Source organism: Mesitornis unicolor, unplaced genomic scaffold, assembly GCF_000695765.1.
Source record: "Mesitornis unicolor isolate BGI_N332 unplaced genomic scaffold, ASM69576v1 scaffold12727, whole genome shotgun sequence".
NCBI lineage: Eukaryota > Metazoa > Chordata > Aves > Mesitornithiformes > Mesitornithidae > Mesitornis > Mesitornis unicolor.
Genome location: NW_010195834.1, coordinates 30,769 through 46,293, shown reverse-complemented (window position 1 = coordinate 46,293; position 15,525 = coordinate 30,769). Strand labels below are relative to the sequence as shown.

At 56.6% G+C, this 15,525-nt stretch overlaps 1 protein-coding gene across 1 annotated transcript in view; it reads right to left on the bottom strand.

Annotated features, from left to right (window-relative positions):
• Positions 1-77: 77 nt before the first annotated feature.
• Positions 78-15,525, bottom strand: part of CACNA1S (calcium channel, voltage-dependent, L type, alpha 1S subunit) — a gene marked incomplete at its 3' end in the record, with an annotated part of 43,977 nt that continues 28,529 nt past the window's right edge. The window contains exons 22-36 of the mRNA XM_010188259.1: positions 15,355-15,462; positions 14,275-14,327; positions 13,878-14,024; positions 13,418-13,619; positions 11,882-12,040; positions 11,457-11,567; positions 10,878-10,961; positions 7,579-7,635; positions 4,972-5,100; positions 4,198-4,263; positions 3,593-3,684; positions 2,931-3,090; positions 2,319-2,446; positions 1,798-1,894; positions 78-180 (exon numbers count right to left, since the gene is read on the bottom strand). Of these exons, the coding sequence (XP_010186561.1) occupies positions 78-180; positions 1,798-1,894; positions 2,319-2,446; positions 2,931-3,090; positions 3,593-3,684; positions 4,198-4,263; positions 4,972-5,100; positions 7,579-7,635; positions 10,878-10,961; positions 11,457-11,567; positions 11,882-12,040; positions 13,418-13,619; positions 13,878-14,024; positions 14,275-14,327; positions 15,355-15,462 (1,696 nt within the window). The remainder of the gene's footprint in view (positions 181-1,797; positions 1,895-2,318; positions 2,447-2,930; positions 3,091-3,592; positions 3,685-4,197; positions 4,264-4,971; positions 5,101-7,578; positions 7,636-10,877; positions 10,962-11,456; positions 11,568-11,881; positions 12,041-13,417; positions 13,620-13,877; positions 14,025-14,274; positions 14,328-15,354; positions 15,463-15,525) is intronic.

Sequence of the window (15,525 nt, the reverse complement as noted above, 5' to 3'; positions counted from 1 at the left end):
TCCAACTCCTCATGTTCTGTGATTCTGTGAGAGGGTCCCCCCATCAGGCCATAGAGGCAGAAAGAAGCAGTGCTTACCTTCTGTCTTGATCTTGAGGGCTGTCCTCACCAGCGCAAAGAGGGTTGCATTGAAGGTGACGGTGCCATCGCTGTTCAGGGGCATGTTCATGCACACAAGACGCTGCAGAACAAACCAACAACCATCACCTCAGGCAGCAATGCAGTCTGGCAGGACCCTCAGACACAGAGCCGGTCCTGACTGCAGCGCAGCTGTGCTGGCTGGGGGGAAGCTCTGCTGGGGGCACCGAGCCGCTGGCCCAGGAGCCCCCCCAGCTCTGCCTGCTCTGCCCAGGCCCACGGGGCTCTGTGCCATTGCTGGCAGCACATGGGCCGGGTCAGACGTCGCTCATCCCCAGCAGCTAAACCAGACCAAGCTGTGGGGAGAGCCAGTGCAAATCTGTGGAAATAACCCAACCTATGGGACCTTGGTGTCATGGGAGAAAATGATGGAATCATTGAGGTTAGAAATTACCTTTAAGATCATTGAGGCCAATTGTAAACCCAACACTGCCATGTCCACCACTAAACCATGTCCCCAGGTGCCACATCTCCCTGTCTTTTAAATACCTCCAGGGATGGTAACTCCATCACTTCCTCAGGCTGCCTGTCCAGTGCCTGTTAACCCTTTCATTGAAGAAATATTTCCTAATATTCAATGTAAACCTCCCCTGGCACAACTTGAGGCTGTTTCCTCTCATCATTTGTTACTTGGGAGAAGAGGCTGACCCCTGCCTTGCTACAACCTCTTTATAGGGAGTTGTAGAGAATGACAAGGTCTTCTCTCAACCTCCTCTTCTCTGGGCTAACCAACCGGCAAGAGACACAGCACTGCTCTAGGGCAGTGGGAGCCATTCTGTGCTGTGCTCCACGCTCCAAAGATTGCCCCACGCTGCTGTAAGGGATCTGAGGACCAAACATCCCAATGAGTTTGCCCAAGACCCAAGAGGGTTTACACCAGAGCCCCTGATCTCGTGGTTCCCATGTGAACCTCACACAGGCCCTGGATTTGTGCAGAACGATCTAAACCAGGAAAAGTGTTCTCATGCCCCCAGAGCCAGTGCTTCCAGCTCCCTCAGCGTTATCGGCCCTTGGAAACAAAATTCTATGGCCCAGCTGAGGCGGCCAGGCCCAGCATTGCCCTCCTGCACCAGATGCAGATGTGGGGCACCCAGTGTGGCCTGGAAGCCACCCTGCACTGAGGGCTCCAGGTCAGGCAGAGACCACCCCACCAGTGTCATCCTCCTTGGTGTGGGGGTAAGCGCAGGCAAGTCCTTCTCTTCAGGATCCTGAAACACATCAGGTCCATGCAGGTTAACAGCATCTCAAGTAGGTCTGTTCTCACAAGTAACAAGTGATGGGATGAAAGGAAACAGCCTCAAGTTGTGCCAAGGATGGTTTAGATTGGATATTAGGAAAAATTTCTTCACTGCAAGGGTTACGGTGGAGTCACCATCCCAGGAGGTGTTTAAAAGACGGGGAGATGAGGTGCTTAGAGACATGGTTTAGTGATGGACAGGTTATGGCTGGATTCCATGATCTTAAAGGTCTTTTCCAACCAAATTACTCTATGATCTCTTCTTGCCTCCAGAATAGTCCCCTCCATTGAACACCAGAGGTCACAGCATGGATATAAAACTGCTGGCTGGATTGTCACCTTCAGGCTCCCTGGGAAGGATGCAGAGACAGCTTGGGGAAGGTACCCCTGTGCCCACACACCCTGCCACCCCCTTGCTCTTACCTTACAAGCTACACGGTGAGGGCAGAACTTCCCGAAGCCCAGGGGAGGCTGGATACGTCTCAGTAGAGTCACTACATCCAAGTGTTTGATCCTGCCCCTGCCGAGGTAACAAACTGCTTCAGCAGCACAGTGGCAGACACAGGGAACAGTGGTTTGGGTAGGGGCCAGGTGGGTTCATCCTCATGGCCTGCCCATGCTCCTGCGGTGGGCAAATCCCTACATTTCCCTATGCTCCTCCTGGGGAAAGCAGCTTATCCCTGTAGTACTGGACAGCAGATAAAGCAGTGGCATGGGAAGAGTTGGCAGCATCACCACAGGTGGATGAAGAGGCTACTGGGAGTTTTTTGCCCCCATGTGGCTTGTACCAGCCCTAGAACACACGGGCAAGTCCATATCCAATTCCAAGACCCTGGGATCTAACTCTTAGTGCCACAGCTCACACTGTCGTGTATGTCTCAGGGCAGCCCACCCCAGGCTCCCCATGGACCATCCCCTCTGTGCCACCCACCCTGCTCACTCACTTGGCCTCGGGGTCATACTCAGCCCAGATCCGCTTGAACTCATCCAGGTGATGGGGCCCAAGGATGGACCAGTCACGTGTGAGGTAGTCAAAGTTGTCCATGATGACTGCCACAAAGAGGTTGATGATCTGAGGGCACAAGAGCACGTGTGAAGAATGTCAGCTAGGGCAAGGCTAAGCACTCAGCAGGTCCCTGGTCAGAGGGACAGTGACAGAGCAGGGCAGCACTGACCATGGGCCTAGCCAGGGCCATGGGGAAATGCAGGCAGACACATCTGGGAGGAGAGGGGGCTTGGGTTCCCCAGGAGCCAGGGGATGCTGTGCGTCACTCCACACAGGGATGGGCCTCCCACCCAAGGAGATACAGGGAAGGCTGCAGCAGGCACAGGGCAGGTCTTCTCGCTCCCCCCTTGCAACAGGCAGCACAGACACATCTGGACACAGGGGCAGTGGGAAGGAACTAATGGGGGGTCCTGGGTTCCATGGGAATGTGGTGCCAGGTTTGCAGCAGATGATGGGCTCAGTCCCACAAGGTACAAGGCTAAGTCAACACCAGGGGCTGTCCGCAGCCAGGACGGGGGTGCCAAAGGGAGCGCGGTGGGAGCCAGCATACCAGGAAGGCGCAGAGCATGTAGAAGCTGATAAAATAGAAGTAGGCGAAGCCCGTGCCGCAGGTGTACTCCTCGCCCTCGGCGAAGTCGGACTCAGGGTCACACAGCTTGCCGTAGCTGCAGTCCAGCAGGATCTCCTGCCAGGCCTCGCCGGTCGCACACCTGAGGAGAGGGGACACTTGCTGGTCCCTGCCTGTGCTGTACGCGAGCTGGGCCTGCAGCGAGGGCTGTGCCAGCCCAGCGCACAGGGGAACACAGAGCCGCTGGGAAAGGAGCGCTCCGAATCCTGGGCTTGCTGGGGCTGCTGCAGGGAGTCTGCTATTGAAAGCTCCAAAGTGAAGTGTTTGCAGCCAAGAAAAGCCTTGGGCTGAGCTCTTCCTTGCCCCTGAATTTCCTCACAATTCACAAATTAAAATCCAGTCTGGGGAGGAAACATTTAGAATAGAAACCCCAAAGTGCCCCTCTCTCCTGCAGCTCAGCCACACCAGGCAAACTGACAGCCACTCCTGCAATGCTTCCACTGCTGCAAGAGACTTTTCCGTAGGGCAAAAAAGAAACCAACCACAGAAACGCTGGTCTCCCTCACCCCAAGCTGGTGGGCTCCCATGACAGCTCTGAGTCCAGCTCCCTCTCAGAGCTGCTCGCTCACCAAGACAAGACTGACCTGAAGAGCAGCAGCACGGCTTGTGGAAAGGTTTGGAAGTTGTTGTTTCGGTTGATCTGGGTCCCATCCACCATGGCAATCTTCCCAAACATCTGTAAACCACATTGTCAGGCCCCCAGCACCCTTTCTCAGGCACCAACCACCCTCCAGAGCACCCCTGTCCCTGAGCTCCTCTTTTCTCTTGTTTACTTGGCTTTGTGTGTCCCCAAAAGAGACTGAGACCAGGGTGTGGGTGCTCTGGGTCTCATGAGCTCCTTGGACATTCCTGCCTATGCTGAAAATGCTCCTGTTTGTGCTGCACTCCATCCAGAGCAGACAAGACAAGATCTCCCGAACCAGGCACAGGTGACTGTGTCCAGGCTGTGCTGTTGACTCCCAAAGTGCTATGTGCTGTGTGCCCCTGTTGCCCGAGCTGCAGCCTGGGGATGGGAGGAGGCTGCTGGGGCTGTAAGCATCCTTAGAGACCGGGGCAAAATTGTCCCATCATGTGCAAAGTCCCAGGCAGTGCCTGGCAGAGGACCCAGTCCCTCTCTGTCCCACATCCCCAGATGCTATCAGGCTCAGGGCATCTGTTCAAGACCAAATCCCACCCCCCTGCCTCTCACCTGCATCCCAATCACAGCATAGATGAAAAAAAGCATCACGATCAGCAAGGCAACGTAGGGCAGAGCCTGTGACAAAAGGACCATGGCTCATGTGAGACACCAGCCCAGCATCAAGGCAACCCAGGGACAGGAGACTGGGTCTGGAGCTACCATGCGGGACCAGCATCCAGGCCTCCACGTGGAAAGGGGACAGCCTGCTTCCCACCAGCCCCACTCTCCAGTCCTCATGCATGGGGGGCTTATGCCAACCTCCAAGGGAGCACTGGGACTAAGGCTGAGCACAACCCTGGGATGCCCAGGGCTGAGGGAGCTGCCCAGGCTCAGGGCCTGTGTGCTGAGATGCTGCAGCGTGCCTTCGAGCTACCCAGTTAGTGCAAAGCACAGCCTTGCTGATGTGTCTGGGCAGTCACAGAACCACAGCACAGTTTGGGTTCAAAGGGACCTTAAAAGATGATCCAGCTCCAACCCCCTGCCATGGGCAGCGACACCTCCCATGCCTCCCACCAGACCAGCCCCTGCCTGCTTGCTCAGCACAGTGGTGCCCCAGGTTCTGACACACGGTGGTGTCAGCCCAGGAGATCCCCACATCTTCCCACCCATGCAGGCAATGTTCTCCTACACAGCACAGGCCCGCAGTCCAATCTGAGGCAGCACTGCCAGCACCAGGGCTTTCCTCCTCTGCCTGGTGAGGACAGACTGCTGGCCTGAGGACCAGCGCTTGTGCCAGCCCAGGGCATGTGCTTACCTGGCAGGGGAGCACCGTCCCTCACATACCTGGAAGGACTTGATGAAGGTCCACAGGAGGGTCCTTACACCTTCCCCCCGGCTCAGCAGCTTCACCAGCCGCATCACCCGGAACAGTCGGAAGAAAGTGATGGAAACACGGGAGTTGTCATCCGAGTCCTGCAGGGAGAGCACAGCACTTGGAGAGCAGCTGGTGCTGATGCCTCCAGGCAGACAAGAGGGGCTCCAGGTCCTGGGCCAGGAAGGGTAACAAGATTCCTGCTTCCCAGGCTCCAGTCACGACCCTCACAGCCCTTGCCTGTCCAGAGGACCAGACTGCACAGGGGATGGGTTGGCACCTTCCCTCCAGCCTTCCCAGTGAGTTCATCTCCCCAGCCCCACTGTCTCATGTCTCTGCGCCACCCTGGGCAGAGGAAGACTGGTTATGGGTGTGACAGCAATCCCATTAGCTATGGGGAGGGGACACTGCAGGGAAAGGCATGCTGTGATGCAGGCTGGGAGAGCTGTGCTGTTCACCCCTCACAAGACAGGGGCCCCCAAGGACAGGCTCAGATCCCTCCAGGTACCATAAGGGATGCTCCCACCTCGGGGCTCATTTGTAAGGGGAGCTGTAGGCCAGGCACACAAAAGGTTAATGGTGGCTATTTAAGCACAGAAAGGCTGGTTTGAGAGTATCCCAGCACCAAAGGAAGGACTGAAGGCTCTGCAGGGATGCTGCCCAGTGCCCCCCATACCTGCAGGGATGCCTGCTCTCCTGGAGGGGTGAACAGCCATGTCTCCAGGCTGGGGACTCCTGAGGTCAGGTCAAAACAGGCAGGGAGGAGGGGAGCAAGCAGGATCAGCTCCTGGGCTCAAAGGGCCAGGTTTTGCCTGGGACATCAGCATTTGGAGATGCTGGGGGCTTGGTCGCCTGCTCCCTTGGTTTCTCCATCATGGCACTGCCTCAGCCCTAGCCTCTGGTACCAGGAACCACAGGCAAACCCTCCTGGCCTCCACCAGGCGCTGTCTGCCCAGCCCCATCACCACCTGGGGTCCCTTCTCCACTGCTTCCTCAGCCTCCCAGAGCTTCCCTGCTGCCCCTGTCCCTCCTCACGCTCATCATTCAGCCCACCTGCTCCCAGCTATTCCAATCAACCCCAGCTGCAAACACCCCTCCCAGCAGCTCCAGCTTGCCCAGTTCAGCATTTCTGAGTTTTTAGGGCTGTGCTGGAAAACACCATCTCCTCTCTCCATCCCTCTTTCTTTTGCCTTTTTCTCTCTTAGTGCCTAGCATCTACCCAGCAAGCACAGCGGTCAGGAACATCTCACCAGCTCCAGTGCAACATGTCCCCACTGCTGGGACCTGGGCAGTGCCCGGTGAAGGCCAGTTTGCCCTCTGCAGTTCCCAGCACCAGGGCCCTGAGACCCCTGGGACGAGGCTCTGGTGCATGGGACCCTGCAGCTGACCGTCGTGGCCAAGAAGGCCAACGTCATCCTGGGGTGGATGAGAAGGGGTGGTTGTAGGGCAGAGAGGTTCTCCTGCCCCTCTGCTCTGCCCTGCTCACACCACAGCTGCAATCTTGTGTCCAGTGCTGGGCCCTCAGCTCAAGAAGGACAGGAACTGCTTGAAAGAGTCCAGCAGGGCCACAGAGATGATGGAGGGAGGGGAGCATCTCCTGCTGAGGAGCAGCTGAGGGAGCTGGGGCTCTTGAGCTTGGAGCAGAGGAGCCTGAGGGGTGCCCTCATTTCTGGGGATCATTTTGGAAAGGGCAGTGTCAGGAGTAAGGAGCCAGGCTCGGCTCTGGGATGGCCAATGCCAGGACAAGGGGCAATGGTCCCAAGCTGGAGCACAGGAGGTTGAAGCTGAACATGAGGACAATCTTTGTCAGCGTGAGGGTGGCAGAGCATGGCCCAGGCTGCCCAGAGAGGCTGTGGAGTCTCCTTGTGTGGAGACACCCAAAGCCCTGCCCGAGATCCTGTGTGACTGCTCTGGTGATCCCGCTCTGGGGGATCTCCAGAGGGCCCTGCCAACTCCTGACATCCTGGGATGCTGTGATGCTCCCCATCTTCAGAGCTCTTATGGGAGCTCCTATGGGCCAATGCAGGGCGCCCTTACCCCACTGCACCCCCATAGTGGTCTCAGCCACCAGTGCAGGGCTTGGCCCACTCAACCCGCCCAGGACATCAGACCAGGAGCCACGGGACATGGCAAGAGTCGCCCCTCTAACCACGTCTCCAGATAACAGTGTCAGAGGCTGCATTGGCACAGGCAAATCCCTTTGGGTCTTACACAGACAGGGTGACGGCCAGAGGAACCGAGGCCATGTGTCCTGCCCTCAGCAGTCAGGGACACCTTTGCCAGAGGCTCCATTCAGGTCAGATATTGCAGTGCTGGGGGGTGGGCTGGCAGAGGACCCAGGAGGGCTGGGGAGCAGCCTGGCACATCTCAGCATGGGAAGGGGGGGAGTCTGTGGGGTGCACGTCTTGCCCCAAGTTTTTCTCAGCAAGGGGGAAGCTACACCCCAGAGTGAGCAGCTGAATCTGGGGTGTCTCAATGACATGCAGAACACAAGCAAACACAGCCAGAAGCCTGCTGGCAGGGCCACTGGCAGCAAAGGGGAGAGGGGCGCACGGCAAGCACATGCAGCTGATATTTACAGTGCCATCACAGCCCCCGCCGAGGCAGTACAGTCCGCCACTGGATGCAAGAACAGTCTGTCAAGAGAACAAGAGAGTCAGCAGGAGAAGTGAGGCAGGAAGGAGAGGGAGGGAGGGATGGATGGATGGCAGAAGACGATGACACAGACACAGAAGAAAGAGTAAGATGGAAATTGGAGACAAGAGGAGGAGCACAGGGGAAGGACAGGCAGAGACCCACCGACACTTGGGCTCATGAACAAGGCAACATGACTTTGGAGGGGCAGCGGCAGCAGGAGGATGGCCAGGGAAACATGTGGATGGTGAGGGACTTCCCCACTTCCGTGACCCCCACATCCCCCCTGGTGTGACACATCTGGGGAGGGGTGTATGGACCAGGAAATCTGCACCAAAGCTCTATAATTTTGCTGCCTCCCATGGACACCGCCTGGTCAGGCCCCGAGCTGTGGCTGGTGGGATCTGGATGCCCGCCGAGCAGCTCAAGCCAACCCACAGCTCCTCCCGAGAGCCAGGCTGCTCTCAGCATGGCTGCTTGGACACCAAGACCAAACCAGTGCAGGTCTGCTGGCAGCGAGCACAGGGACTTGCAGTCTCATGTGTTAGTGGAGGCAAACCCCTGGCAGTGATCACCCACTGAGAGGCAGGGACTGCTGGTCTGCAAGGACATCGGCACATACAGGGCACACACGTCCACACGCAGAGGATGCTCACTCACACACGCACACGTGCGCACACACACACAAACCCTTGAGGCTCCTCGAAGCTGCCTGGAGATGGACTCCTCTGCAGAGACCCTGGGGCAGGGAGCTCCTTCCCAGTGCAGACCCTCGGTGGGGTGTCCCAGCCTCAGCGTCCCCCGCACAGCCCAGGCTCATTCCTGGGGGCTCAGCCAGTGATTGCAGGAATTTTTGGGTGGGCTGGGAGGGTCAGCCCTTGCCAAGGGGCTGCTTTTCCAGAGCAGGAATGACACAGCAGCACCAATGCTGCCAGCCTCTACGCTTCAGAGCTTGGGGTGGCACTGCCAGAGGGGACCCAGCCTTGCTTCCCTCTTGCCACAGACCCCTCGGTCTCCTGTGGGATCTGGGGGAACTCAGTGGCTGAACAGTCGTGAGCTGGCAGAGGGCTCCTCCAGCACAGCCCTCCCCACCGCCTCACCCACAGCCACACACAGAGACACGAGGGAGGAGAAAAGAGGCAGAACAGACAGACAGAGGAAGAGAGGACAGACTTTGCAAACCAGAGTGGCGTGACTGGGAGCCACCAGGAATGGCTCAGCAGCTGCGAGGTCTCACTCACGACCCCTTGCACTGCAGCACAGCCTTGTTTTGTGAAGGCCACCCTTCTGAAAACACCGCAGCCCTCAAGCCCCTGCACCAGCAAGGTGACCTGTGATGGGTGCAGTGATTGCAAACAGCTCCTGGGGACCAGAGGTACCAGACCCACCTTGCACTGACCTCTCAGCAGGGAGGAGACTTACCAGAAGGGGTGAGCCTGCCCCTCCACCTCCTAATCCTAATCTCCCCATGCATCACCAGATGACTGGGAAAATCTTGGCGATGCTGAGAGAGATGTAGGTTGGATGGAGGAGAAAGCACATGGAGGAAGGGTGGGCAACCGTTATGGGCTCTGCTCTCAGGAGGGGACATGGATGGTCACTAGGGCACGAGACCGCCTGTGACTGGGGTCTCTGCAGAGCTTGGAAGAGGAGAACAGTGCTCTCACTGACCCTGGAGGAGAGGACCAGGGAAGCTCAGGTAGTGCAGGACCGTTCTTGAAATCCTGCCTGGCCTTCTGTACAGCCCTGCCACTACCAGCATGGCCAGGGCACCGGACTTCAATGAGTGTCTGTGGCCACAGGCCCACAGCTGAGCACAGCAGCACCTTGGCATCGGTGCCAACTGACCCAACCTCTCGCTTCACGGGGACTGAAAATCTCTGCCCAGTGCAGGGTCTTAAGCACCCTTTGAATTTCATTTCTGAGTGATAACAGGATTGGGAAGGAGGTGGTGCACTAGGAATGACACACTACAGGCAATGGGACACCAGGTCATGGGTGCAGAGAGCTGGGGGGCCAAAGATGGGGTCCTGGAGGATCTGGTGACAGATGAAAGCTGCTGGCACTGGCGTGAAATCTAGGAGCTCATGACGGCTGAGGAGCCCAGAGGCTCAGAGGACGGCAGCATCGGTGTGCAGGGCTGTGCAGGGAGGAGCACGTGGCTGTCACAGGGGAGGAAGGTGGATGGTTTTGCTCATCCCAGCTCCGTGAGGCCTGGAGCAGCCTCCAGAGAAGGTGGCTGCCACCAAGGGCCCTTGAACACCCCCTCCTTCCCAGCACAGGGAACAGCTGAAGGTTGCCCTGCACGGGGCTGGCAGCGGAGCAGCTCTGCCAGACACAGCCCTGTGGTGTACAAAAGCCCTGCTCCCCAGAGGAGATGGCATGTGAGTCACTAGGGAGGGTTATTCTATAGACTACATGATCCTACAGCTGCTTATAGAGTTACCACCAGATCTGCTAAACGCAGCACATGACCACCCAGTGCAGAGGGGCATTTTCAGTGCCGGACACGGGATGTGGATGTCCCAGTGCTACAAAAGGCAGTGGTACACTGGCCTCCTAGCACTGCTCTGAAAATTCTCCCAGCAGAGAGCTTCCCATATAGCCACTGCCTGCAGCTACACAGCCACACAGTCTATATGGTGTAGAGCTTCTGAAATAGTCTGTAGAGCACACACATGCACACATATACAGTCAGTGTGTGTATATGTATGGGTCGCTGTAGAAAGGGCCACACGCAAAGCAAATGCCTTGAAACTTGATGTCTCTGAGTCTCCACTGGCATGGGACGGCAGTGTCCTGTTGGCACAGGGAGCTGTGGGAACCCTTTTCCTTCCCACCCGCACTGATCTGAGGCTGGACACACGACTGACACCAGGCAGGGTGAGTGGAGCACAGGCTGGTGTGTGTCCTGCAGCTCACAGCCCAGTCCGGAGCAAGCAGACTGTTTCCCATAGGATCCCAGTGCCTACAGATCCAGGGGAGGGCAGGGGAGGGAGCAGTGTGATATGTCGGCCTGCTGAGGATGGTCCCCCAGGTATAAACAGTGCTTTAAGGCTGTGATCTCCACACATTCGCACCATGGCTTGTCCCCCCTCAGAACCAAGCAGGGCAGGGAGAGAGGAGAGGACACCCACAGTCTGCAGAGCTGGACCTCGCTCCAGCACCCCCGTCTCGCCCCAGCCTCAGGAGGGTGCTGCTGTGCTGTGGGGACACCCTCGTGCCGCAGCAGCTCGACACTTACATCAATCTCGCTGAGGATGACATCGATGATGCTGCCGATCACGATCAGGAAGTCAAAGACGTTCCAAGGGTCCCCAAAGTAGCCCTGCCAGGGAAGAGCCAGAGAAGAGCTGTGAGCATCCGAGGGTTAAGTCAAGGAGGAGAGAGATGCCAGAGCCCAGAGGAAGGAGTGCCAGAATGATCGCCAGTGACCTCCAGCACCTCAGGGAGAGCCAGAAGCAGGGATGGTGGTCAGACCTGGGGTCCTCTTGTCAATTGTTTGGTCCTGTCTTGCAATGGTGTGAAATGGGGATGGTGGATCGAGGTGGCTAGAGCTATGACCCCACCAGTGAAAGGTGACACTAAAGATGGGAACAACTGGGTTGGACTTGGCTAGCAGGGGCAGCCCTGACAAACAGTAGCCCTTCCAGAAACTCACAGGTCCTATGCATGGGGGTCCCCAAGGCTCTCACAGGGAGAAGTTGGCTGAAGTTGCAGGCCTGGGGTGCTTGTACTGAAGAGATGCCAAATGCAGGGTAAAGGGAACGCCTGGCCTGGCCCGAGGCCCTCTCCTGCTCTCCAGACCATGTCGTCCTCTCACCTTGGCTTTAAAGGCCATAAGCTTGAGGATCATCTCCAGGGTGAATAGGACAGTGAAGGCCACATTGAGGATGTCTGAGACGTGGTTCATTTCTGGAGACTGGTTGTAATGCTGAGGAGAAGGCAAAAGGAGTCATTTAGCTCAGAGGCAGGTGCTGGATGGAGACTCCCCCTCCCACAGAGCTACGGCTCAGCAATGGTCAGCAAAAAGGAAGTTTTCCCACTGCAGCCCTTTCTCTGGGCTCCTTACATCCAACCAGTCCCCCTTTCCCGCTGCACCCAGCAGTGCTGAGCACACACCACGAGCTTTGCTGCGTGGGGAAGACCTCCCCACTCGAAGCTCTCTGGGAGGTGGTGGGGCTGAGCGAGCCCATCTGCTGCCCTGGACACCCCTGCACCACCCGCCATGGGCACTGTGCTCCTTACCTGCATGCCCAGGCAGATAGTGTTCAGCATGATCAGGAAGAACATGAGGTACTCGAAGTAGGAGGAGGTGACCACATACCAGATCTGGTACTGGTAGGGGTTCTTGGGGATGTAGCGCCGCAGGGGGCGAGCCTTCAGCGCATACTGCACACACTGGCGCTGGGGAGGAGAGGACAGATGTGATCCCACAGTAGGACACAGGGCAGTGCCAGGGGCACAGGCACGGAGCCAGCACCACCAGCACCACTGCACAGCCCCACAGACACAAGTTGGATCCCCCTACTTCTCTCTCAGCCCAGCGACACAGGTCAGGGACAGCAATGGTCCAAGTATTTACTGTGCTTTCTGCAAATACATTCCCAGAGCACCCACACGAGAACAAGTTTCCAAAGCCATCACTTGCCTCCAAAGATTGCCATGCTGCCCTTGTACCAACCCCCCCAGTCCTGAACCTGCCTGGTTATCACGGCACTTTCCCAGCATCTCTCAGAGCTGGCCAAGAGCAGCCTGAAGACATCACATAGGCCAGAGGTTATGAGGCTACTGAGTTTTCTCCCTGCACCTGGGAGGTGCTGAGCAGCCCCTTCCCTCCCCAGCAGCCCAGGGCCATATCTGCTGGGTTCGTGTGCAGCCCATATCACCCCCAGCACCCTCAGCTCAAGGTCCCTGTGCTGCCTTCGCAGGCTTGCTCAGCACCAGAGCCACGGCAGCACCTCGTGTGGGCTGCAGGCATCCCTGTCCTCCCTATGTGTGCCACATCCTCTGCTGATGCTGCTGATGTCCCCAGCCCGTGTCGCAGCACGAGAGCAGCACAGAAGGGCTGGCAGTGGAAGGTTCCTCTCATCAAAGTTCCCTGCCCAAAGCATGGCCAGCTAGAGCATGGTGCCTATGGACCATGTCCAGTTGGGTTTTGAATGCTGCCAAAGATGGAGACTTCACAAACTCTCTGGGCAACCTGTTCCAATGCTTGACCACCCTCACCATAAAAAAGGGGGTTTTTAATGTTTAAATGGGATTTCTTGTTTTCTTTAGTTTGTGCCCATTGCCTTTTTTCCTACTGGGCACAACTGGAAAGACGCTGGCTCCATCTTCTTTACACCCTCCCATTAGGTATTTGTAGACAGAGGTAAGATCCCTATGAGTCTTCTCAACACCAAACATACTCAGCTCTCAGCCTCTCCTCATACGACAGATGCTCCAGACCCTCTGTCGTCTCAGTGGCCCTTTGCTGGCCTCACTCCAATACGTCCATGTTGCTTTTGCACTGGAAAGCCCAAAACTGGGCATAAGTCTCTGCTCCAGCTCAGTCTGGGCACTGCACCTGGACCAGAAGGTCCCTGGTTCTGGTCCACTCTGCCCTTCCTTTAGAAGGGTTGTGTTGTGCCAGGCATGGGTCCAGCTGACCCTGCCCCAGCAGTGAACAGACCTGGGACAGGTTAAACCCATCTGCGCCAGCAGTGCCACCACCAAGGGCCAGCTCCAGCAGCGCCAGAGCCAGGGCTGGCTCACCTTGCCCTCTCCCAGCAGCCCCATTACCTGGTTCTTGTCCAGCTCACAGTTCTTGTACTCGCTCTCCCCTTGCTCCTGGAAGGTGACAATGACAAAGCCCACAAAGATATTCATCATGAAGAACGCAATGAGGATGATGTAGATGATGAAGAACATTGCAATCTCCACCCGGTAGTTGTAGATAGGGCCTGTATCCTCAGCATTAGTGTCAATGGCCATGTATAGCAGCCTACAGGAGGGAAAGGCAGGCAACAGAGATCTTAATCAGGTGGGAAAGACCATCTCTCCTCCTGAAGGCTATGGAGAGCTCCAGGGACACCCCAAATCCAACAATGGTGGGACTGGGCTGCTGGGATGATCTTGTCAGCTCCACAGCCACCACCAGGATGGTAAGGTCTGCTCCTCCTTCCTTCTTTAGCACAGCACAGGCTGCAGTGACCTGCTCCCAGACAGACCCATCCCTCGGCTGCCCCGCGCACAGACTCACTCTGGCCAGCCCTCAAAGGTGGAGACCGTGAAAAGGGACATCATGGCTGAGAAGACGTTGTCAAAGTGGAAGCTGCTGTGCACCCATTCACGTGTCTGTAGCTCAATCTGCGTGGGGTCCCCATCCACGTAGTTGATGAAATAACCCCTGCAGCAGAAGGGATGCAGCACTCACTGGGCAGGGCCCCCTTCAGCCCACTCTCTGTGGCGCTGGCCCAGGGCTCTTTGGTCCCAGTGCTTGTTTCTGATTTACCCCAGGGTGAGAGAGAACAGCACAAAGCTCCAGCCCTGCTTTTTGGATGCAACATCCCCATGCAGGAACACAAGTGGCCCCACACACACCCGCTTCCCATCACTGCCCACTGTGCTGCTGGCCCTGAGCTGCACAGAGCTCTTACCTGCACTCCTTCTCTGTCAGCTTGGATGGATCTGTGCATCTATAGAACTTGCCCTGCATTTAACAGAGATCAGAAGAGGTTATGATTTTGCTGTGACTTCAGAAACCCTGGGCAGTTTTGACTTTCTCAGTCCACAGTCAAGCCCCACGCTGTCTCTGGGCTGACTCTGGACCCTGACTCACATTTCTACATCCTCACATTTGAACAGTCATGTTCAAATTGCTATGGAAGAGCACTGAACTATGTGGTTAGCACTGTTCAAAGCTAAAATAGACAGCCAGACTGTGAAGAATTTTATGGTTTCCTTGTGTGCTATCTTTTTAAACCCATCTAGTTGCTCTGCCATCTAAACCTCACTTCTCAGCTAGGATTTTGAAACTCAGCTATATAAAATTGTATGCCCAACTGGCTTCCCCACACTGCATGGTCACACAACCCAGGTCACAGCATCTTTCAGGAGCCACAGCAGACCCTGGGGTCAATCCCAAGTAAGCATTGCCTGGTGATGGGAACAAACCTTCCAGGGTCCTGAGCTGAAGCCTGTCTAGCTCATCCTATCTGGGAGACAACTCTTTGGAAAATAGGGAAGAGTGCAGTAACCACAGAATTAACTAAAATTTAAGGTATACTGACAGGTCTGCTCAGACTGCTGTGTCCTGAAAGCTCTCCCTACATCAGCTGGGAATTTAGGCTCAATTATTAGAAAAAAAGCTGAGCTCAGCGAGGGCCAGCAGCCTTGGAGCAGCCAAGGCCCAGACAGCAAGAGCGGTGCTGTGAAAAAGGAAACATATTCCACACAAAGTGAAGAGGAAGTCAGAAGCACTTGTCACCTTAGAAATGGGGAAACTGAGGCACTAAGTGGAGCGAGGCAGCCGGTCCCTTTACACGTGCTGACTGGACCTGACAGGACCCTGGGTGTTTCCTTTCCTCCTCCCACTGCAGGCTCTAATGCTGGGAGGTCTTGCAGAGCCCATGGCCTGCGCTGACCTCAACACCAGGAGACACCGTTCCCAAAGGCTATGACTGTCCAGGACGTGCCTGAGCACAACATCTCTCCTGTCCATCTGAGACACTTCTCACCTTGAAGAGCTGGACGCCAATGCAGGCAAACATGAACTGCAGCAACGTCGTGACGATCACAATGTTACCGATAGTCTTGATGGCCACGAACACGCACTGGACCACGTGCTGCAGAGGTGGAGGACAGCGCACACGTGAGCAGGCCTGGAGCAAGCCCGTGCTGTGTGTCCC